Source organism: Parasteatoda tepidariorum, chromosome 3 (assembly GCF_982258835.1).
Source record: "Parasteatoda tepidariorum strain Cologne lab strain chromosome 3, Ptep-v5.0, whole genome shotgun sequence".
NCBI lineage: Eukaryota > Metazoa > Arthropoda > Arachnida > Araneae > Theridiidae > Parasteatoda > Parasteatoda tepidariorum.
Genome location: NC_141757.1, coordinates 48000054 through 48026671, shown reverse-complemented (window position 1 = coordinate 48026671; position 26618 = coordinate 48000054). Strand labels below are relative to the sequence as shown.

Genomic DNA, 26618 nt, shown 5'->3' with positions numbered 1-26618 from the left:
CTTGAAAACAATAGATAAGTTCAACGTCGAAAGGGAAAACGGTTTTTGAAATTGAGAACAGTAGCGAAGCTGCGCGTGTAAATAAGTAGCTTACTGCGGATAAATTACCTCAAAATGAAGCGAATGTTTACGCTGAAAATTCAGTCGCTCGGATACATGGAGTTGCATCATTTGCTAACCGATGCAAATATATATGTGTTAACTCGATGTTTTACAATATCATTTTTCAGGCGATGAAAACAAATATTTCCAGCTGTGTTTCCATCAATGCGAATAAATTAACAAACTGGATGCAGTAAGGTATTTATACATATATTTTTATAAAATGTAATACATTCTGATAACTAGCTCATTGGTTTGAATGCTATTAAAATATTATGCTAAATGTTGAAACACTTTTGTTTTATAACCCTAATGATGAAATACTACAAAAGAAAATGTTAAAGAAAATCTTTTTTTCATTAAGTAAGCGTTGTTAATCTAATTATATTTCTTTTCATTGAATACTAATGATAATACACTGTTAGAAATGTCTCTAAAAAATGGCTAAATAGCAATTTATTTCATTGTTATTTTACCATATTCATCCAAAACAGTAAAATAGCAATTAATCTGTTATCTGTTATGTGTAAGAAGAATCGTTTATTGATTATTTTTACCTAACACGGTGTAACAACCAGAATTCTCTCAATTTTGTCTCGTGTTGCTGGGTACATACTGTATCTGAGAGATCTAATCATGACAAGGCGAGGGGCTCGTATCTAGTGTTGATTCCACAATATTTCTCCCATTCCTTCAATTCCTGAAGAGATGGCTGGATGATACGAATTCCGCACCCGGCTCACACCGACCACACTGCTGAACTAAAATATCCTCAGTGGTAGACGGATCATGAGCTTGAGTCCCCTTGCCGTCATGCTAACCATGGGTGGTTTTCGTGGTTTTCCTCCGGTGTAACCCAAAATCGGATTAGTTCCATCAAAATGTCCTCCATGAAGGCAAATTTTACCCAATATTCGATCCGGGAGTTCTCTTGTCTTCTGGACAGGGTTCAAAGTTACAAGGCTATGGAGTTGCACGTTAGTAGTCGTAAGCCCAAAATTGGGTCGGTTATAAAATAAAATATAAGTAAGAGTAAAGTCTTCTTCTACCACGACTTCTGCTGAATTCTGTTTCCCTGTGATAAGTTTTAAAATTTTTCGCAGGCAAAAAGAATCGCCTGCGAATAAAAATCTGATTGTTGAATTTTTCGCGGACCGAAATATTTTTTGGTTCAGATTCTACCCTGATGTAATGTTCTCTGTGATTTCAGAACAGGGGATGCTTTAATGCCTGAGAGTTTATATAATTGGAGACCCTGGACTATATTAGTATGAAATTATAATTCACGCATAAATATCGTGGCTCCTACAAAGCTCCAATATCCGTTTAAATTTCATTTTAATGGTTCAGAAACTATGCTAGTTTTAAATGGTATAGTTTTGTATTTACGGTTTTTTAACCGCATCAGTTATAAACGGTTTCAAAACCGTAACGGTGCAAAATTTTCCTAACCATAAACTTTGCAGTTACTCACATGAACATACCGCTGCTGGTTATTTTACCGTAATTTTAGAATGAAAAAAGTATGTAGTAATTTAATTTTAGAGAAATATGTACTTGTTTAGCTTAAGTTTTAAATGAATTGTGATCAAAAATAATAATTATAATCAAGAAAGGTATTACTGCTTTCAATTAAAACATTTTGTTAGGTACGATTTACGTTTGGAATCATTTTACTGTTTGTAATACTTCAAAATAGTTTATGTTTGGAGTGTTTAGTTTGCATATTTTCCCATTATAACAATATTGCAAGCAAAAACGCTTAAGCGGAATACAAACTATTCATCACAACGTATCAAAAATATTCAATTATAACGGTTATTTTCTCGTTTTACTCTTAACAAATAAAATTTTAATATTTTGATAAACTATGCTATGCGCCTGCGGCATTAAGTTTTGTTCTTCAGTTGTAAAACTTTTTTTTTAACCTTAAAATAAATTATTCATAATTTCATCGCTATTCTTTATTTTATTCTGAAGTTCTAGCTTGATTTACATAAATATATCATTTAATTTGCATTCATTTTTTACTTCAACTGAGAGTAGTACATAGGTCATTTTTATTCATACGGAATTCAATATCTGCTTTTGCATTCAATATGCATTCCTCCGAATGTGGAAGAACTTTTTCCAGTTAATGAATCATTCGCATATTTTGATTAATTACATTTAATAGGGTTTAATTATTTTTCCAGTGTGCAAAACGAATAATTGTATAGATATTTAAATTTTTTAATTTCAAGGTAACTATTATTATTTATTCTAATTATATACAATTCTAAATGCTTAATGTATTTTCTTTCTTTTTTCATTTGTTACGACAAACTATACTGACGTAAGTGTCTTACGACAGTTTTTATATTCTCTAAATTTCTATTATTACTTTTATTTTGATTATTAAAAAACCATTTACATTTAGAGTTAATTAAATATTTGTAAATTTAATTAGTTATTTCAATTACAAATTAATTAATTAACAATTGAATTATGAATTATAGTGATTAATTATTTGTATAAGTAATTGAAATATTCTATGCAATTTAATTACTTTTGCGGTGTACCGAAGAAATAAATGAATATTTTAGTTCTAATGTATATGTATTTAGATTTGTTAACTTTATAGTAACTATAATTATTTATGCTAATTACATGTAATTTTAAATGCTTAACTTATTTTCTTTTTTTTTTTAATTTCTTACTACAAACTATATCGACGTGCGTATCATATGAGAGGTTTTATACTCACTAAATGTTCTTATTACTTTTTTTTGTTTATTTAAAAATGATACTATTTGAAATATCTGTAATTACAATTAATTAATTAATTAAATTAATTAATAAAATTAATTGATAAAATTAATTAATAAAATTAATTAAAAATTAATTAATTAATAAAAAATATTAAAAAATTTATTCGAATAATTGACACATTTATAAATTTGTTCCCACTATTTCTAAAATATTTTTACTTTAAAAGAAATTTATATTTGCTTTAAAAAAAATGACTACTCTTCCTGATGTACAGGGCATTACGTTATCATCATCTAAAACTTTATTTTTAGAGCCCTTGTCACAATTTAACATAAAAGCAACAATAAAACAAAAACATTATAAAAATTCGAGACAACTTTAAGTCCCAACTGGCTATTAAAAATAATTTTTCTTCTCTAGCCTTCCTCAAAAGTGATATTTCAGCGTTCCGTATTGAGTTTGTTTTTTCAAAGCCTAAATTTTTATTTGAGACTCCCCTTTGTTTTATGTATTTTTGGCAAATATTTTAAAAATTATGCATAAGTGATGCGTTTATGGGACACTCTGTATTTTTCTTAGGAAAACAAATAAGAAATTTAAAGAATAGCAATACAATTTTCAATTAAAATAATATTAAACTTAAAATTTTTAACTCATAATAATAATTAAAAAAATAATAAATAAACACTTTGGAATACATCGCGAAAAACAGTTACAAGAAATAATCTAAAAATTGAGTTATTTTTTAATTTTTGAAGATTTGAATAAAAATTTCCAAGTATCCTACAAATTACACTGTAAAAAAGACTCAAAATGTTTCTGAATATAAGGCTCAGCTAAGGTGCATGTACTTCTCAAAAATGTTTCTTAATATTTCGGAAACTTCTTGTGGCTCTAGGCTACCAACAATGTCAAGAGATACCTCAAGATAGAATCGAGTTAGCATGTCTTATATACTAATGAATTGGAATTTAATAGTTGTAGTGGTAGCTGCTCCATATAGCTCCCCCACAAGAATATTATCTGAGATAGGATTCCATGAATGGATACCACTGCTTGATTCATTGCTATTTTGCGGGAGGTCAAGAGAATTGCCTTAAGTTCACCGGGCTTTGAGTGCTGGTCGTGAGAGCTGTACTAAGACCACGGTTGTGTTCGTTCCTGTGTTGCACTAAGCAGTCGAGTTTGTACAGGCCCCCTTTGTGTGTGATCGAGACTGAGTAGCAATAGCGTGAGGAGGACAGTGTGAGGTCACAAAAAGCATGTCAACTGTTTAGTGTGAATCACCCATCGAACTAGGTGTGTTCAAATAGAAATGTGCGTTTCAGTCGCAGCAGGCCTGTTCAGATCACGTCCGTGAGTCACCCGTGTGCGGTGAGGTTAACGTCAATGTCTACCGTCATCTATCAAAAGGTACCTCTTGACAGAAATGAGTTAACATGTTTCATATACTAGAGAAGTGGAATTTAATAGTTGTAGTGGTAGCTACGCTACACTCTGAAACTGAATCGGCGTCAATGCGATTCAGTTTCCTACTTATATATATATATAAAAGAAATGTTTCTCAATTGATCGGAAACATGAAGTTCTCTAAGATTTTCGGAAACATTTTCGTTGAGTCAAAATTAGTTTCTGAAATTTTTTATAGTTAAGGACTCGACTCATATCAAGTATTTCAATTCTAAATTATGTCGAGTTTAACCTTAATTTTGAAAGGAATATTTTTATATGTTAAAATATGAACGAATACGAAGTATATATATACACTTTTTTTATTCTTTTGTGAATGATCATGGCACATTAAATTTATTCTTTTTTACCGAATTTCAAATGAGAAAGCTGAAAAAATGTGATCTTCAAAAATATGATTTTACCAGGAAGACAAAGAGAGGATCCTTTCAAGTGATGAGCGGCTCTGAATCCATCCACGCATACACACCTGCCGCTATAACACGCAGAATTATCATCTATGAAGGCACAAGCATCATCGTACTCGCAAACATCACCTATCCTGGCAGCTGTAATTGAAAAAAAAACAATGTTGAATAACTTTTACAAAAATTTAATACGTTAGAATGTTATAAGAAAACATATAAAAATAAATACAGGGTTGCAGCCTTTAATTTTGCCCCCTTTGAGAAGAAGCTTTCCTGAAAGAAAAAAACCTGGAAAAAACTTAAAACGAATTATATATTTACGTGGCACTTCCTTGATCACATAAGTCATTTGGAAAGCTAAAATGGACCTCACAATAGGATTTTGCTAAAGTACGCAGAGCTAAAAAGACTCAAGAAAGGTGTAAGGTACATGTTAGGGATTTTAAGGGTTTGTTATAGAACTAATAAGATTACAGTATTTCTAAAATGTTCAGAAATTGATAGTAATTCATAATCACAAGAAATTGATAGTAATTCATAACAGAAAATTTTGTGACTTTTTTACACCTCTGCTGCCTTAACACCATTTTTTCGAAGCTCTGTCGCCAAGGAAAATTAAGAAGCCAAAGTTTAAGTGCCTTACACTTGAAGCAATGCGATGATTTTGAACTGTGTATAGATAAATATAATTTTTCCGTGAAGAATTATCTGATCGTTAGGACAGACAAATACATATTTTAAAAGTTATTAAACTTTTTAAAAATCGCCAATACGGTGATATTTTCCACCTACATGAAAATTATCAAAATCACTATATTCTCAGTTTTTGGAGTTTTTTATGAGCCCAGGTGATGCAGCATTGATGTAAGTTTTTAAAGATTTAAAAATTAGACCACAAATGATTTTCATTTTCACAAAACTATGAATTTTTTCCATATTGACGTTTTGCGCCATTTTCAAAATAAGTGTAGATAGCACTGGCTTCAGATAGACTAAACTTGACCTAACAATCATGAGTAACAGTTGCAAACTTACAGTAGTTATAAAATAGCATATGATTCACAAAAAAGCATCATTTTATATTACGACGGAGACTTCAAAAATCAGCCTCAAGGCCAAAGGTAGTCAATTTTAAAAATCTCTATATATGTTACTTATATATGTTTATGGGATAATTTGCTTGTCTTAATTTAATAGGCATTAAAATTCTGTATAGTTTGTTTATTTTTATTTTATTATAAAATTTATTTTTTGACACCCTGTCAATTTTAAATAACTTTCACCGCACCAACTCAGCCAGGCTCAAAATATAAGTCCTCAGGCCTCCAAAAATGTGCTTCATCTACAATCTAGAAAATGGTCTCTATTATTACGACATTATCATTTTTTAAAATAATTTTCTAAAAAAATATACGAAGTACTTTTTTTATTAAAGTAAGTTCCTCGTCAATCTTCGTATTTGGAATAACTGACTAAATTCTTGTAAATTACAGTTTTCTTTTGATTCAACTAATATGTTTCACTATCATTAAGATTAATAAAGAGCCGAAAAGCACAATTTTAAGATTTAAAATAACGGATAATTTATGATATTTATAAAAATTGAATATTCAAGAATTTTCATTTAAATTAAAATAAAAAGAATCACATGTCGTTAGTCGATTCATAACTTATTGTATGCCATGCCAGTAACTATCATTATTCTCAATGAGAAATAGCGTAGAAAAACTAGGTCATTGTATTATATATGTACCCTTTTTTCTGGATACGATTTATCATATAAAAATTTAACATTATATATTAACAAAAAAATAAATTATTTAATCTATCATCATGTTCGTTTCTATTAAAAAGTCATGTTCTATATTTTTCTCAATAAAACAAGCTGTATTCTGAGTTCTTCTCTATAAAAAATTCCACGTTCCATAATCTATTAGTTCTTCTCTATAAAAAGTTTTATAAATTGCGTTTAAATTCAATAAATATACAAATGAAAAATGTTAAAACTATGTTGCAAGTCAATTTAATGAAAATCATTTTTAAAACTTCTTTAGTACCAATTCTTCTGTTGGTTTTTTTAGTAAGGTATTTATGGAATATTAGCAGTGGTGAGATTATTTTTCTTATCAATAAGAAGAGTTTTAATGTTTTATTTATGATTAAAAAACGTTTCTTCTTTTTTTTTTTTAAAAATTCGTGGCCCTTTATTAAGCAAAATAAAATTTTATTTCCGATATCATCTGTTGTCCGTAGTTTGCTGCAATGTTTAGAGAAAGAATTTTTAACTGTTCACTGAGAAAAAAAAGTATGGTTAAAACTGTCAGAATATAGTAAAATTCACCATGGTTTTGGCTCTATGAGAATGACAGAATTCTTGGTGATTTATGCCGAAGCACTTTGGTAATGATTTTGGCAAAATTAACAATAAAATAGGGCTTTATAAATATGTAATAAAATTTGGAAAATGTGATCAAATTTGGCAATTTTATCATGATACCTTAGAGCATGGCATACAAATCATTTATTTGGTACAATTTACTTGTCAGTTTGAAATTGTTTACTAAACGAGGGATAATAAGAATATAATTTTGAAAACCAGAATTTCCAGTGAACTGTTGATTTTCATCAGTTTAAACTGTGGTAAAGTTAAATTTTGAAACTGTCTAAAAACTGATAAATGTGTCGTTTTAAAAATGACTAACTCAAAACCTTAAATTGCATATTTCTATTGCTTTAAGGCTCTGAAGAAAATTCCATGGAAGTTCTAAAATATATCAAGTACTATTTCTTTTGTTGTCTCTATTGCCTACTTGCCATACCAGCAAACCTTGCTTAAGAAACCAAGCGAATTTAAGGCAGAGGGTACAATTCCTGTTTTTCAGTGGTGCCATCTATAACCAAGAATACGATTTCAGTCACTGTCCCTCACACAAACGTCACAGCCCGTTTTACAGGGAGGGCCCATTCATACATCCATTCATTCATCCACAGATTGTAATTTTGACATGAACTGATCGATCTTCAATTGAGATTGATTTGTTATGGGAACTTCCAGAGATTGATTTGTTATGGGAACTGACTTCATAACCCAGACAGATTTAATGTGCACCAGTCACCATTTAATATACGGGATTTCTTCGCCGGGAGGATTCGAACTCCCGTTCTCACGAAAACGAGTCCAACGTCCTATCAACTAGGCTATCCCTGCCTCGCTATTTCTCTTAATTTAATCAAGTGTCCCCTGTATTCAACCTTTTTAAAAGTATTATGCTATCAAATAATACTACATTATATTTAAGTATAAAAAATATCACGAAAACGGAAATTAAAATTTTGACCTAGAATCCAAAATGTAAATATAATTGTAAATTCCGTAGGAAAAAATCATATTTGAAATTCATACAGATTTTTCTTTCCCATTTTTAATCATTACCTTCCCGCTTCAAAAAATTCCCGTTCTTTTTTCTTCTTTTAACAGACTTTTTCCGTATATTTGACAACTTCAAGCTGTTGTTGACAAAACAGTTTTTCTTTGTTTTTTCACCCTAATCAAAAACAGATTAAAACTGACGATTCAAATTCTAGTTTAGGCCATATGCAGTTTTGTCTACCGTTAGAAAACTTAATCTTTTTTTAGAAATTATTTTACGATTATTTTCTTTACTTGCTCGTACTTTTCAGAAATTATTTCGTGGTATTGAGCATCGTATAAATAAAATTGTGATTCAACTTCATTGTCTAATTGATACTCTACCTGAATATTATTTATTTTTAAATATAGTTTTTTGGTAGGCTAAATTGCCCGATATTTTTATAAGGTTGGTCCAGTATAGTTTTGAGAGTTTTTATTATTTAAATATCACTTCAATAAGTAAGACTTTTAAGATAAAGATAAGTTAAAATTTTTTTCATAACCAAGAATTAGTGCTGCAGTGGCACAGGAAACAAGGCACTCTGCCACCAATAAGGTGGCGCGGGTTAGAATCCCGGAGTCAACTGGTCATGCATATTCTGCTATTGGCTTGCACCGACCATAATGTTAAAATAACTGACTTTATAAAAAAATTTTTGTTGCAATGACAAAGTTTATTTGCTAAAATAGTAGTATTTATCTGCTTAAAAATACAGACGTCCGTTTTTAAATAAAAACATTTTTCTGTGAAATAAACGGTTTTATACTAGCGCACCAGCTGACAGCTTTTTTCTGTAAATTTAACAGATTTTACTTTCTTATAGTGTAGGGTAAAACCCTCTTAAGGTTTAATCCCTAAAAATATCTAAAAAGTTATGTCTTTTGATTACGCTTTAACGCGTTAAAATAAATCTTCTCATTTGACTCCGAGTTTAAATGTATACTTAAATGTCCGCGGGAGCTTCGATAAAACTAGCTGAAATATGCAGAAAGCAATTTGTAATTAGATATTGGTTATTTTATTTTTTTGTAAAATGATACATAATTTCTAGCTTAGTTTGTTTTTAAATTCTGCTCTTAAGACAAGTGTTTTATATGTTGTATAAAACCACTGCATATTTTATTAAGAACAACGCTTGTCTGAATATTTTTCTTGCAACTAAAACACTTTAAATGTATCGCTATTTATAATACTCACTTATTTTTTTTAATAAACACAATACATGGGGAGTTTGTTATATAAGTTTCCTTATCTTAAGTTTATGTTCGCCCAAAACATACATAAACTTCTAAAGTGTCCCTTTTTGAAAAATTATACCTAGTATTTATGTTGCCACTAATATACCACTAATATAATATAATAATACTATATATATATATATATATATATATATATATATATATATATATATATATATATATATATATATATATATATATATATATAATCTTGACATAATGAATTATATGCGCTCTTGAACTAACAAATAGTTATAATATTTTTAAAGTAACTAAATTTGGTGACATTTCTCCGCCTAGATAAAAATTTTCAAAATCACTGCATTATTCTCTGTTTTTACAAGTCTTTAAGAGCCAAAATAATGCAGTATTGGAGTAAGTTTTCAAAATTTTAAAAATTAGGCCACAAACGCTTCTCATTTTCACAAAACTGTGACTTTCTTCCGTATTGACGTTTTGCGCCATTTTCAGAATAAGAATAGAGAGTGCTGCCTATATATAGAATAAACTTGTCTTAACAGTCATGAGTAACTTTTTCAATCTCACACAGCAGTTATGAAAATAGCATATTACTCGAAAAATGCACTATTTCATGTGACGACAGAATCTTCGAAAAACAGTCTTAAATCATTTTTTTCTTTTGTTTAGGCTAGTAGGTATTACATAAATTGCAATGTATCACACATTTAAATACAATGAATTCTATTTTTATATTTTTTTCAGATTCTATATTTGCTTATACTCTTCATTACAGATATAATATTGGGAGTACAAATTGGTTCGGTCCGTTTTTTTGTGGTCAAAAATGCATTTATTTCAGAACGAAATGAATGAACAGATTCATCAAAGTATTGTCTATTGCAGGCTACTACTTTTTCCCACCTCTTAGGCAATTTTTGAATTCCATCTCGAAAAAATGTCTCGTCTTTTGAGGCGATCCAAGTTAGGAGCCAATTTTCGATTTCTGCGAAAGAAGTGAACTGGTGACCTTCAAAATCATGCTGCATCCGTCGGAACAACCAGTAATCAGAAGGAACAATGTCCAGAGAATACAGCGGGTGCGGTAAAATATCCCACTTGAGCGTTTCCAAATAGTTTTTTACGACTTTTGAGACTTCGGGCTGACCGTTATTATGCAGAAGAATAACTTTGTCATGTCTTTGCTCGTATTCCGTCCTTTTCTCTCGTAATGCACGGCTCAAATTAATCAATTGTAGCCTATACCGATCGCCCGTAATGGAATCGCCAGTTTGTAGCAGCTCATAGTATACAAAACTATTCACCATTTATCATTCACCATATTCCATTCTTTATTCACCATTAACCATTCTTGAAAAGTCGAAACCATTCCCTACATGATTTATCAGTTGGAGCATTGTCAACATAAACTTCTACAAACATTCGATGCGCTTCAGCTGCACTTTTCTTCCTATTAAAGCAGAAACATAAAACCTCCCGCAAATGGTGCTTCATTACCGCAAAATTTGACATATTCAATAAAGTAAAAAACAAGGTTTTTGTATGAAACTCAAAGCGATATAAACTGAATATTATTGACAGTTAACTTCTCTGAAACCACTAAAACCAGCTGTCACTATATAACATTCATAACAGCAGAGCCATTTTTTAAAAACGGACTGAGCTAATTTGTACACCCAATAATAAAATCACACCCTTCAGGTTGATCCATAAAATTAATAAGAAAAATATTACTTTTAGAAAGTTACCCTTTGTTAACAGAAGCAATTCACAAAACGAAAAACATATTGAAAAGAACCTTATTACTTATTGAAAACTAATTTATTTGGATAAGTTTGATACTTAGAAATCTATCCATTGAAATACGGATTGTTTAGTTTTCAAATAAAACTTTCATATCTTCTTTCGATCCCATGCATTCTTTTTTGCGAAAATGTTGATATTTATTTTTTAAAATTGTTTTTATTCTAATTCAGTTGTTTAATGAAAAATTTATTTGACGTGATTTAATTAAATGAAGGATATAATAACTTAAAAATTAATTATATATATATATATATATATATATATATATATATATATATATATATATATATATATATATATATATATATATATATATATATATATATATATATATATATATATATATATATATATATATATATATATATATATATATATATATGGATTAAAAGCTTAAAATAATATCGTTGCTTTAAGTGTAAGGCACTTAAACTGTGCCTTTTTCATTTAGCAGTTTCACTTCTAAAAACCATGCTAAGAATACAATTTCTAAATGAATGTTAGAAGTTTATCGCAATTTTACGTTTAATAAGATAAAGAAATCTTTGGATGTTCTCTGAAATTCAAAGCAGAAAGGAAAAAGCTTACATTTCCGGGAGAAAAGAAAACTAAAGGAAGTTAAGTTAATCACAACTTCACGTGTGTTCTGATTCCGTCGTTGTTTGTTTAAAATAAAACATCAAAAGATTTATCAAAACATTCAACTGATTTCCTGTTCTGGGTATTAAAACCGTTTCATTCAACATTTTGGTATGTTTATAGCTTTTTCAGCTTTTTAATGTAATTATATAATGAAACATAAATTGTTTGAAATGTAGTTTCTTAGAAGTATTAGTTGTAGCATATTTTATAATTTTAGTACTTAAAATTCAATTATTTAATGTGCGACAATGTTTGAAGAAATGGCACTTTACTCTGTAAGTAATTTCCTTTTTTTCTAACTTTAATAACATAAACTATTCCTACTTAATTAGCATACAATAATGAAAACTGAGTTTCTTAATTAAAAACATTAATAATTTCGTATAAACTGAAAAGTAGTATAAGTTGAAGTTAAGAGAGATGGTGTACAACGTGGATTTGTAGAACAGAGTACAGCATGCTAGCTGTGTTACTAGGTATTTGTGCAAGAGCAGTACTGTAGTGTGTACGTAAATGAGCAAGCAGATAGCTACAAGCGTCAAAAATAAAACATGGTTATATTTTGATATTCTTTTGTTTTTCATGTATATATATTCAAATATTTAAATCAAAGATATTTTTGGAAAATATATTTCCAAATATTTATTTTAAATATATATTTTCATATGTATTTCTTAAATATATATTAAAAAATATACATGGAAATCTGTATTTCAAACATTCATTTTCAAATATAAATTTTCATATATGTGTTTCATTTATATATTTTCAAAGATATATTTTCAAACATATTTTTTATAAATGTATTCTTAAATACATAATTTTAAATAGATATTTTTATAAATGTTTTCAGATATATATTTTTCAAACATGCATTTTCAAATATATATTTTGATATATATTTCCCAAATATATATTTTTATCTATATTTTTCTAAAATACATTTTCAAATGTATATTTTCGTATATATTTTCAAATACATATTTTTCATATATATATTTCAAACATTCATTATCAAACACATTTCTCAAATATCTATTTTCAAATATACATTTTCACACCTATATTTTCATAACTGTTTCTTTTAATTTTCACAAGATGCCAGAAGTATGCAATATTTTAAAAATAAGCGATTTCTTATAAGCTACGTATCTTACTTACGAAGAGCTTGCACCAAATACTATTTCCAGAAACGGTCATGTTTAAGTAAAAAGTAGCGCAATTTCTCCTGTCGAGGTGTACGTTAGCTATTTAGAAAAACATGAAGCATCGTTCCTATGCTAGGCGTGCATTATTCATATACTTGGGTAAATTACGCAATGTTAAGAGCAGCTAAAAAAGAAAGAGGCTGAAAAAGCAGGTTAAATATTTAAAGGTCTTCAATACATTTCAGTAAAAAATACTTCGTCCTTTCATTTTTTTTTAGTATTTTCTTAAAATTCCTTTGCTTTTTTTTAATAATTAAGTTGTAAGATTTGCTTATATATGGTACTTGTTTACAAAAACCTTACAAATTTTTCATGTAAGTACAATTGTTATTGTAAACGATTTGATTGTACTTTTTATTAATAATAATCTCTCTTACCCGTGTGAGCAATGTCTCCTTCACCGTTAAAACAGATTGAGCTTTCTTCGTTTTATTAGAACTGTTTTTTAAAATTTTTGCGTAATAGTGAAATAATAATGAAAACTCATATAAAATATAGTAAACCTTATAATGGTTAGTTTATTAAAAATTAATATTTGCAATTTTTAAATAATTTTGTTAAATCTTGCTTAAACTTTCTTAGCATTTTGATATGATATCAATTTTGAGCATTTATTTATATTTGAACTGCTCCTTGTCTTTTTTGTTACAACTGATTTTGAGTTTTTTTAAATACATTTTAAATTTTTTTAAAATCCTTCATTGTTTTGGGTCAAAAACTTCCTCTATATGTATTTATGTATCTCAATATTAGTTTTTTTTTTAATTGAATTTCTTAGATATTAAATGTTTTAGCAATTCAGTAGAGACTGGTCTTAATGCATTTATTTTAAATCTTCGTCGATAAGGAGAAAAAAATAGACATCGCGATTCGAAACTAATATTTAAGAGATAAAGCAACAAAAACGCTTTCAATATCGGACGCATCAGTACTATGAAAAGTGGTACAGAAAACATCAAAACCTGTTAGATTGATTTCCCGAAGAAAGAGAGATGAACTGAAAGGCAATAATTAGAAATAGCTCCAAATTTAATCAAATAATTAAGCTAGTTTTAAAGTTTTTCCTCTTGCCTTCTTCAATTTTTTTCATCAGATTTCGATAAAATTTTTATTTCTTCCTTGGTTAAATATTGAATTCCAAACTCTAATGTCTTTTTTCATAGGAATTCCAAATATATGCATTTAGGGTGGGGATAACAGAACACCCTTTAGGCTGATGTATTTTTTTTTATATTATCGCCCTTATTTTCATAGATGAAAATAACTTTTTAAGTGAAAAATGAAGAGACTGAAATCAACAATTAGTTTCAAACCAGTGAATCTTTAATTTATTGTTCTTTTTTTTAAAATATTAATATACCTTTTGCAATTTTTAAAGCACTTCCAATAAATTGTATTAAAAAAAATTGATTTTATACTTATATTTTTTACCTTTTCTCTCTCCCCTATTGAATAAACTTCTCTATGATAAATTACTTCACCCTGTTACATAAAAGCATTTATTGAAATACCTTTTATTTCATATCATCTTCATTTTTATAATGACTGTTACTCTTCTATTTTGAAAAAAAAAAGAATAAAAGAATCGAATAAGAAATAAAAGAAGAATCACAAAGGTAGCATGGAATGGTACCAGTAAACATTAGAAAGATGGTTTTAGCAAAATAATTTTCTTTCAACGTCAGTGTATTCCATTATTTATTATTGCTTCATTTTTGAAACGTTAAAATTTTATGTTTAGAAGTGTATTGGAGAAATGTTAGTTTAATGGTCTGATTGTCTATCTGGGCGAAACATAAACAACTTCGTAAGCTTCAAATGAAAATAGTTATTCCCAAGAAAGTTTAATGGAAGAGAGAAAAACAAAAGAATAAAATAAGCATACTGCTAGAATTTTCATTCCAAAATTACAGTAAAATAACCAGCATCAGTCTGTCCCTCCAATTGACCGTTAAGTTTACGGCAAAGTATATTTTTTACCTTCCCGGTTTCGATACAGTATGTAACTAGTAAGGTGAAAAAACCTTAAATTTAGTGAAAAACTTTTAACTATACTATTTTAAACCATTTACAACTAGCATGGTTTCAAAACTGTAAAAATGAAATTTAATTGGACATTGAAGCTAGGCTTTTCGTTAGGTAATGGGCATTGGAGTTAGGTTGTGGTTGAGTTGTGTTTTATCAAATGAATGTAGTTTAATTAGTTTAACTGGTTGTTCCACCTATCGTGAGAGATGAGAAATAATGGACTTTTTTGCGTTACTCAGTTATGTGCTGCCATCTATGCATGAATGAGAGTATCGTATTTATATAGTTCAGGGTCATTAATAGGGGTATGCAGGCATGTAGAAACTCTTCACGTGTTGAAGGGAATGGAAGGAATAGTGTGGTGTCATCGCTGGGACTCGAACCCCCGTCCTGTCGGTCATGAGACTTACAGATAAGCTCTCCCGGCAATAATATGTACCCAGCTGCAAGAAACTAAGTGGCTTCCTTAGGTGAGCCTAATAGGTGCGATGAGCTTATAGTTGTTAAACCATATTAGGTGAAACCAGTTAAATAAACGGTTTTTCTCATAGTTAACAGTTTGATTACCATCTGATTGATGGATATTTGACCATTTTGTTTGAATAGGGTAAAATAATATGTAAATAAATAGTTATTTAACCTTTTTTCCCGAGAAATTTCAAGCAGTTCACAGCTTTTTGATGAAAAGATTATTTTTCTTTAACAAACATTTAAATAACTATTTTAATGTTGAATTTTGCTTAATCTGGAACAGATAAAATGCTATTTTATACGCAACGAATATAAGAAATATTTTCTTTATTTCATCAATTGAAATTTAATTTCAATTGACGGAAATTGATTGGATTTAAATTTAAAATAAAAATTGTAAATCATTAAAAATATTTTATGAATTTCAAAAAAGCAAATTCAACATATTTTTTCATTTCAATTCAATTTTTAGTTTTCTTAATTTAATTTCCTTTAACTAACTAAAATTTTTACTCATGTTTAACTACTCCTACTGTAATATGTTAAAATAGGTAAATTTTAATTATTTTATAACAAAGAATAAATTTTTCAAAAATGAAACAAATTCCTCTCCTTGGCTCTTTTATTTATAATTAAGCATACATGTAGACCAAAAATTATTAAAATCCTAATTAGTCGCGTATAGGAAGAAATTGTTATTTTAATAGCATAACTATTTCCTATAAATGAAGTATTCGAATTCATTCGTGTCCTGAATGTTTTTAATTTTGTTGTTCTTCTCTTTCAGAATTCAAGTATGCAAATAACCTCTAACAAGATGAATACTTTTACGATGATCAACATCGATGATAACGTGACCAAAGAGAGCAAAACTATATCAACATTAGATAGCTACAGAATGGTCAGCACGACGCATGGGAATGATACTCTGTTTTTCCAATACCCACCGATACTCATGGATCTTGCTGCTGTGTTACTAATTCTCTTTGCCATTGTTGGCATAGCAGGAAATTTCATATCTATTCTTGCTCTGTCCAAATGTAAAAGACTCCGAAATGCCACAACAGCTTTCATAGTGAACCTCTGTGTTGCAGATTTGTTATTTTGCTGCTTTTCCATTCCCCTCTCCGCTGTGGTGTTCTTAGAACGAGATTGGAACTACGGTGACATACTTTGCCAACTGATACCACTGGTGCGGTACTCCAACGGCGCAGTGTCGTTGTTCAGTGTCATAGCAATAGCGATTAATCGATACATACTAGTAGTTCACCCATCTTTGTATCGTGATATGTATAAACCCCGATGTGTTGCTGTGATGATCTTCTTCATTTGGTTATGTGCACTGGCGTTATTGTTCCTTCCTTTGTTAGAAATCTGGGGAAGATTTGGATTTGATCCAAAGGTTGGCACTTGTAGCATATTGAAACTGAATGGAAAATCGCCCAAAACTTTTATATATATAGCAGCATTTACTGTTCCATCGATTGTGTTTATTTTTTGTTACGCAAGGATTTTTTGGGTAGTGCACAAAGCCTCAAAACAAATACGAAATGACGTTCGTAAATCCTCTATTGATCCGAATTCTGTCACATTTTCATCCAAAAAAGGCGTATTTCATAAAGACTATAAGCATTCGGAAATGCCAGCAAAAGTGAATACAAGCTATAAGCCACAAAAAGCTGAGTTGAAGGTTCTGAAAGTCATGCTTGTTATTTTCATCACGTTTCTCGTTTGCTATTTTCCCGTATCGTTTGTTAAAATATTCAAGAAGGAATATGATTTGCCCGTTTTAAATGTTATTGGGTATATGGGAGTATATTTTTCAAATATTATTAACCCAGTGATATACGTGCTTATAAGCAAAGAATATAAAAAAGCATATACAGAGCTATTTTGCAGGAAATGTGATGAAAAACTAACAACAAATACCACATAATTGTTCTTAACGCAAAATAAAAACAAAATATTGCATGAAAAACTCAATGTACCATTTTTTATTTCTATACTATGTTTTTCTTTTAACCATACAATGAATATGTCACCGTAAGAGACCGAAATCGGTGATTGTCGATTTTTACTGGTGAGTGTCACTCGCGCAGTTGCTTTGTTAAATATCAAAAATATTTGCTGGATCTGATTGGACATTAATTTATTCATCGATATTTAAATATTTATTCGATACTTAAATATTTATTGGATATTTAAATATTTATTCGATATTTTATTATTCAATTATGATAGATTATGGTAAATAATGTCTAGGGAATATTGGAGAGGTGTGAGAATAATGACTGGCATTCTCTACTCATTCTCGTTTTTTAAGATTATAAATATTTGTCCGGTATTCCTTTGGTGTCTTTTTCCTAAAATTAAGCGCAATCACCCGGTATTCTCTATAATGATATTTTTTTAAAGTTAAGCGCAATTTCCTTGTATTCCCTACAATGTTGTTGTTGTTGTAGTTCATTTACGTCGCACTAGAGCTGCACAATGAGCTATTGGCGACTGTCTGGGAAACATTCCTGAGGATGATCCGAAGACATGCCATCACAATTTTGATCCTCTGCAGAGGGGATGGCACCCCCGCTTCGGTAGCCCGACGACCTGCACGCGAAGTCGAGCACTTTACGGTAGAACAGTTTAACGAGGACCAATACCACACACCCTCGGTCCCTACGCAGACTGATCCAAGTGGTCACCCACCCGCACACTGACCGCAGCCAGTGATGTTTGACTTCGGTAATCTGCTGGGAACCGTGTCTTATCGATCAGTCCACTGCGGGACTCCTACAATGTTGTATTTTAAAGTTAAGCGCTATTGTCCGATATTTCCTACAATTTTTTTTAAGATTAAGAGTCACCAACATACTGTTGCCCAGTATTCCTTACGATGATTCTTTTTAAGATTGAGTGTCGTGGTCCGGTGTTCCCAACAATGATGTTTTTCTTAATTTATCCTTGTCGAATATTAAAATTTCGGTCTTTTAAGGTATTATATTTACGACAATTTTTTCATGGTCGATTGTTGATAAAATATAGATGATAGTAGACATAGAGTAATAAATATTTATAACTCTATGATAGTAGATGGTTGATAAAATAATGCTAATAACACATCTGTGCTAATCATCTTTTTTCCCTCCCTTCAATAATGCCAGTGAATCTTAGTTTTATATTCTGTTAGCACATTTTTAAGGAATATGAACATTAAATCTGATTTTCTCTCGCTGCAATAGCGTCAGAAATCATTATTTATCAAATCTGATCACATTTTACTCATTTTATTGTCTACATTTTATTGATCGACAATAAAATGGATAATAAAATGGATAATAAAAGAGGTTTGACCCATCATATCAAATCAAAGGTACCAAGAGAAAATACAGAAGAGGGACAACTGAACATAAAAAATGGAAAAATGAAAAGAAGACCAAGAAATAAACATAAAAAGATACAGTTCAAATAGTTATTTTTTGTTCAATTTCAGTTCAGTTCAGTTACTTATCATTAATGTATAATTACTTGATATTTCTAAAAACACAATTATTGCCTATTCTTTAGAAATTTAATTATTGGTTGAAAATTTGAAAAAATCTCTTAATTTTCGCTAGTTAAAATTACCTCATGATGGTTCACACAAACCTCAAGTTTGTACGTTTGATTCAGAATTTATATTCTCTAAAAAATAAAAAATATAATGTATAGTTTAATTATAAAATGATAACGTACGCAATAAGCTATCGAATTTTTAAACTTTATATAAAACTGTAAATTTATTAATCTTAAAAAATGATGAGAAATTGTTTTTAGAAACCATTCTAATACCTTCCATATTTTCCTACTTCTAATAAAAAGATGGTTTTACATAACAAGAAAACAAAGGCATTTCATGATACACAGTTAGACATTTCTCGGAAATAATGGTTAAATAAATGCAATAAATAAATTAAATGGTTATCAATTTATTTAAATGTTATTTTATGATATTCAAACAGAGCAGTCAAATAAAAATAATAAAATGGTATTCAAACTGTGAACTGTGAGAAAAACCACCTAAAAACCACTAAGTCGCTTGTAGCCGAATACATGTTATAGCCGAGAAGGCTAATCTGTCAGTCTCATGACTCACAGAACAGGGTTTGAGTCCCAGCCTCGACACCACAATATTTCTTTCATTCCCTTAAACACATGAAGATTTACTAGTGTCTCGCCCTCCCTAATTTGTGACCCTGGTCTACTAGAATACGATATTCTTATTCACGAATAGATGGCAGTACCATAAAGCTGTTTAACACAAAAAGTCTAGAATTTCCCATTTCATATGATAAACGAAACAACCAAATTAGCTAAGTCACATTCCACAGTTCTTTAAATAAGACACAACTGATATATAACTCAGCTCCAACAATACCTAACAAAAAGGCTATCTTCAATGTTCATGTAAATTTTTTTACGACTTTGAAACCACGCTACTTGTAAACGGGTAAAAACAAAATAGTTTTGAATTCATAATTTTCCAACCATACTAGTTTTATACGATTTCAAAACCGTGAAAGTAAAAAATATTTTTTACCATAAATATGTGGACAGACCATAAATATATGGTTAATTATATGGACAGATATACTGCTGCCGGTTATTTTACCGCAATTCAGAATGAAAAAATCTAACAGTGTAGGAATACTAAATCATTAACTGGTAAGCAATGTAAATTAAGAAAATCAATCATAGCACAATAATGTTTCAATAAAATTTTTTATCTCTTCCCTGTTGTGTACATATGCAACAAAAGAAACTTAAAAATGCGAAAGCAAAATAATTTAAGTAAATAAAAGCAAAATTTTCTAAGGTTTAGTTGCCATGGGCCTGTAATCTTAAAATTTAAACAATAGTATATTGTAGCAAATAAGGGCTAGTTTGTTTGTTGCACACACACACACACAAAAACTTTTTGCAATTAAAAATTATGATTAATTGACAAATATTTTATTCTTAAAAAAATTAATTTTCTACAGAATCTGAAACAATGCAGATACACGTTTTTTTCAAATTGTTTAATTTTTTGAGTTTTTAAGCGTGCCATCCAAAATAATTAAAAAAAATATATGAAAATGAAAAAGTATGATTATTAAACAATCATTTATTAAGCAATCAGACACTATAGGCAGCATATATATTTATATATATATGTGTGTGTGTCCTAACGATTTATGATAAATATGTGTAAATTAAATGTTTAAAATTCTGACATGAAAAAATATCATTATTTTTTAATAAATAGACAATTCTTAAATTACAAATTGCAAATGTATTTTATTAGAAAAATACCTTATTTATCTTGTGATTCAATACTTATTTTGTTTATTGTAATATTTACAATCATTTGTTATCGTGCATTATTTACATATACATTTATACTAAACAAGTGGTAATTAAAGTAATATCTTGTACCACACTGTAAAAAGTTCCGTATAACATTCCGTTAAAAAGTACCGACACTCAAAGTAACGATACTGTTTACGAAAAATCCATTTGTACCGGAAAATACCCTGGGTACCGGAATGTACCCAAAGTTACAGTGCTTAATAACGAAATTTAATCCTAAATTTTTTTCAGTGCTTGAGCAGAAATTAACAAGGCTGTAGTAATAAATTTAGTAATGAGAGTAATATCAAAGATGAGAGGGAGAATTTATTATAATTTTGTTAACACTTCGAAATTTATGATATTCAAGTTTATGGTCTTTAAAAATTTGCAATAGTTTACTTGAAGTACTATGAGTGAATTTATGAGGATAATTACATAGTTTTTCTGCTCAGTAATCAAATCAGCATAAAATTAGTTAGTAAATAAAATATTAACAAATACAGCAAACTCTAGCCAGACTATATCGATCGAGGCTGAGCAAAATTTTATTTTAGACAATTTTCTGTCGATATCATCCTGGCGTTTACATTAAAATATGAAGATTCCATTACATTAAAATAATTAAATAATCTTGCAAAACTTGAAAATAAAAACTCGAAGAAAAGATATTTCTAGCTTTTTATTACTACATTAAATTTTTAATTAAAATTTGCACAAAATCAAATACCTTTCTTATATTGTTTTTGGGTTCACAGTGAATAATATTTAAATTTTTCAGAATTTTTTAGTTGATGGGTTTATGAAGCTTTTGGAACAAGCTCCAAATTTCCTCAACTTTTGATGAATTTATCGTTTTATGGCTATTAGCCATTTAACAGTTGATGAGTGATAATTTTTTTATTTTATAATAATTCCTTTAAAAATATTTTTAATGTTTCTTTCATAAAATTAAACTTCTAATAGGAATAATAAAAAACAATTCGCGATATTTAGAAACTTAGGAAACATTCCTATTGTGTACTAAATTTCTACTGTATACTTTGATTGTTCTACTTTAAATGTGCAAATAAAGTTTTTAATTTTTAACTGTATATTATATAAATTTTTGTTATGACGAAAAAGCGACGAAAAATATGGTTGGAGCAGCATTGGAAAATAATTTATATTAAAATGAAAATTTTTTTTTCAAAGTATTTTAATTCTGCACAAAATTGTTTATTTATAGCAAAAAGAGAAAGAAAGAATATCTCCACTCTTATGATGAAAACTGTTTAAATTTTTCGATTAGTTTTCGAACGGCGTCATCAGAGTTTGCAGCGGGCTCCAAAAGCTCCGTGTCGGGGAGCCGACCCGATGCTTTTATTTTCTACGTACAACAATTTTTTTTATTCAAAAATATTAAAAAAAAGTGATTTAGACTACTTAATATCTTTTTAAGTGCTTTGTTTACTATATCATCAGCGTCCTTCATATTCTTCTAAATCTGTCCGTTATATTCCTTAAGGTACTGAAATATTTAATTGAGACGAACAAACTGAAAATAAATAAATTAGTAAAATAATTATGCAAAAATCAAGGAAATGTTTTTGCTTGAAGCAATTTTTTATAGTTTTGATGCTATTTTTTATGTTTCCGTATTTGGCAGATTCCAAGATACACAGAGTGGATAAAATAAAAGCTGCATGGAAAATACAAAATTTAGAACACAGAAAATTTGGAAATTTACTCCAGTAGGCCGCTTATGCTTTTATGGTCTGCTTTTATTTTATCCATTCTCTACAAATTAATGTTTTTTATTTAAGATTTTACCACACTGTAAAAAAATTGAGCAAAAATGTGTCAAAATAGCTCCGAAACAAATATAATCGAATTTAAAAAGACCGAGTAGTCATTATTAAGTAAAGTGCTTGCTCAATAATGTTCAATAATAAATACACGATTGGTAAATTATGTTCAATAATGATTACATGGAAATTTTATATTCAATTATGTTTGTTTTGGTACTATTTTGGCACATTTTTGCTCAATTTAGAGAAACTCTCTTTTTACAGTGCGGAACTTTCAAAACTTTTCGTTATCGATAGTATTTTACTTCGTATAATGTTTATCTTAGTTAGCTTACTGTTTTTATTCAAATATGTGAAACTGCATTTTTATTATCATTTTCCTAATGCTCTTTATATATTTCAAATAAAAAAAATTATTTGTCCCCGAGATTAATATTTTCTTTCACTGTAGCACTGTAATGTTTGGAGAATAAAAATCTTAAAAGTAAAGTACCTTTTAAAGTAACTATTGACCCAATTTTTTTCAATGGCACTTTACTTTTCCGAAACAAAATAGAAAAAGTTTTGGAACTCTTAAAACCAAATGTTTAACGCTAAACAAAATAAAGGTCAAGCTAACAAAATTTACTCCACTGTAAACTCTTTCGACTTTTTCGACGAATTGAACTCAAGTTTTAAAGAGGGTAGTAAATTTACGCACAAAGTAAATAAACTTTTTTTCAAAAACCAACTCATCAACTGTCGTTAGACCTTAACGACTTTTCTCTTAGCAAAGGAGGTTTCAAGTTTGGGCTCTTAAATTGTTTCTCTTTTTTCCATCTCAGCTTAACTTTGATTCCATAAAATGATTCTTTTTTTTTTTGTTTCTGTTTGGACAAATCCCAAGTCGAAAATTTATTAGTACTTTTAAAAACAGATATAGATTTGCGCTACACTTCCACATCGTTAAAGAATAATACGATATTTCTAAGCAGTTACGATTTTTTTCTTAAATATATATAAATATATATTTCATATGGATTTTAAAGTTAAACTAACTAATGTCTAGTTCATAAAAAAAAATCACACTTACGATAAGGCCTTTTCTTTTGAATTTCCACTTCGATAACTATGTAATTGAAAATTTCATTGAAACCACATTTAGCAACAATAAATGTAGTCATCAACTACTGAAAGAATTCTGTCAATACGTTAACTAGAATAATTATAGTGCACAATGATTGAATTGTAAAACTTTAATGCGTTGTGTATTAATACTGTTAACTGTGTTACTTTTTATTTCATCTGTAATTTATACAAAAACTCTCTAATAAGGAACTTAAATGAGTAGTTTTATATTTTTGAGAAATTAGATTTTAATAACTTTAAAGAAATATTTTTACATAATTTTTTTTCTTGATTTTTATACAGGCATTCCAAACCAATCCTCTTTAATGTATATTTTTAAATCCTGAAAAAATTAAAAATTAAGCAAAAAGCCCCGTCAAAAATGAATTCTATAAAATCTACATATTAGGGTTACTAAATTTATATTTAAACAATAAAAATATTATGTCAAGTAACTAGGGAGGAAAATGGGGTAAAACAGTCTTAAAACCAATTTGGTTGCTGGATGAAAATTGGAAGCATTTCTAATAACAAATTTTCAACTTATTTGTATTTGTTCTGGCAATCAAACATGCTTAAATTTTTTTCGATTACAATTTCATTGATAAATTTCCGTAGCGTTTTTTCCCTGCTTAAATATTAATTTGCGATCCCTAATATGCATATTTTTACTTCATATTTGATGATAATTCCAAACATATATATTAAAGGAAGCCATTACAGTACACCTTGTATTCAAAATTCACAAGACTAGTTTGACAACCAATTCATTTTCATCTTCATTTTTTGCGTAAGTTATATAAAGTAAAGGGATATTATTGAATTCCAATATTGAAGAAAATCAGTGATAATAAAATGCTCATTAAATCAAAGAAATTTCTTTAACAAGATCCTAACGAATTAGAGAGACGTTAAACAATGCACAGTTAGCGTCGTCATATTATATCTCGTTTGAGAAATTTAGCATTCAATCACTATATCATTAAAGTTCAAGCTATACAAGACCTAGATTGCTATTTTCGTTGCCAAGCCAGAAACTTAACTATATCCTCCAACAGTTAAAATTATAGTTGAGGCTATGATCTAACCTTTATTGCCAGCGTAATTTTATGACAGCAGGCTTATGACATTCGACGTTTTGGTGGCTATTGCACTCTGTATGCATCGTCTACAGCCACTTGATTATGATAATCATAGTTTCTATAATAATATCAAATGGAGCGTTTGTGTAGACAAACTTGACATAATTATCTAACTTTTTGCAGAAGTTAGGTGATAATTATCTTTTAATCTTTGTTAGGAGCATCTCCTCCGTCGACCATTTTGGATTTAATAGTGGCCAATTGGAAATTTGGGAATATTATATTTAATTCGGCTTCAAAAACACTTAAGTTTGCCCGAGTCGTATAAGGCCAAGAGCTCCTATTTAAGTGTTCAATTTGTCTCAGGCCTTGCATATTTAAAAAGAGACGCATCTATCAGTGTTATTATCAGTGTATGTTCAGTGATTAAAAGTTATTTTTCTGTTTAAATTCTGTTGAATAAGCGTCGATATCGCCAAATCCACGAGAAAAAATTTATCACTTAAGAGTTGAATAAAAATGCTTCTTTCCTGTTTAATTATGTGTTTCAAAAATATTTTTTTTTTAAAAATGCAACGATGAAAACACTTGAAATTAATTTTCTTCTCAGATCGAATTTTTTCTCTTGCAAATTTTTGTTCTAAATAATTATACACGGAGAAAAAAATTCTGATAAACTTACCATACTGTATGGTAATGGCATTTTCGGTAAAAAAAAACTTTAATTCTGATTAATAAAACCATAACATACGTTATTAAGCCATTTATTTGATAATTTTTCCGTTCATAATATAATGGTTTACTGGGAATACTGATTTTCAAAATTAAAGCTCTTGTTACCACACATTTAATAAAAAGGATAAAATTTTACCAAATAAATGGTTCTTATACCATGCTCCTAGGTGACTCGATAAAATTACCAAATTTTAACACATTTACCAAATTTTATCAAATACTATAAAACTATATTTAATCGTTAACTTTACCAAAAGCATGCTTCGATTAAAATTACCAAACTTTTTGATGTTTCTATAGAGAAAAGAAGCACTGTAAATTTTACCATATTCTGATAGTTTTAACTATACTTTTTTCCTGAGTGGGGATTCTTTCTAAAGAAAACGACAAAATAAAAAAACAGATATTTTGAGAATAGCATTAAATTTCTATAAAATTAAAAATTATGTTGCAAAGATAACTTAAAAAGTTCTAACTTTACATTGTATGCTTCTCGTTCAAAAAGACATTTTCTTCAGGCTAAAATTTCACACTGCATTAAATTGTTCCTAATTGCCATGGATTGCAAAAATGAGGTATGCAATATCTATGAGAATTGATAAAAATCTAAAAAATACGAGAGCTATTGAAGGAAGTAAAATCCGGAAATTACTTTCCAGAACTTCCTATTCCGGAAGTCACGCTACTGGAAGTCATATCCTATGTGGATGAAGCGGAATTTTTTTTCCGGCAGGTTTTGTATGTTATTTGGTGGAGGTAAGCAATCAAGCAACTCTTTATTGCTTGGCGATAAAATATTTGACATTTTATTGGTGTTTCATCATAAATGCGTAAGACCTTCTCTCAATAAAATGTTCACAACTATAAAAAACATAAATAAAATATAAGCATACAATAAGATGTTGTTTTAAATGTTTTTATCACTTTTAAGTTTTTATCAGTTTACAAATGCCAGTATTTCGAATATACTGGTATAGGTAACTGAGAAAATATGGCAACAGTGGACCTTGCACTTATAATACTGG

The 26618-nt window shown here is 28.9% G+C and overlaps 2 protein-coding genes across 6 annotated transcripts in view; one reads left to right on the top strand and one right to left on the bottom strand.

Annotated features, from left to right (window-relative positions):
• Window positions 1-26618, bottom strand: part of LOC107447114 (uncharacterized) — a 242778-nt gene that overhangs the window by 13616 nt on the left and 202544 nt on the right. Inside the window, exon 4 of the mRNA XM_087159284.1 lies at window positions 4728-4871. Within this exon, the coding sequence (XP_087015410.1) occupies window positions 4728-4871 (144 nt within the window). The remainder of the gene's footprint in view (window positions 1-4727; window positions 4872-26618) is intronic.
• LOC107447113 (G protein-coupled receptor moody) lies at window positions 19-17647 on the top strand. 5 transcript variants are annotated; one of them, XM_016061942.4, is made up of 2 exons: window positions 19-300; window positions 16303-17647. In XM_016061942.4, exon 2 carries the CDS (start codon window positions 16312-16314, stop codon window positions 17449-17451), a length of 1140 nt encoding a protein of 379 aa, XP_015917428.3. In that variant the 5' UTR covers window positions 19-300; window positions 16303-16311; the 3' UTR covers window positions 17452-17647. The 5 variants fall into 5 exon arrangements, with proteins under 5 accessions (XP_015917428.3, XP_087015409.1, XP_015917429.3 ...); XM_087159283.1 differs by having other exon boundaries at window positions 54-295; XM_016061943.4 differs by lacking the exon at window positions 19-300 and adding an exon at window positions 11777-11916.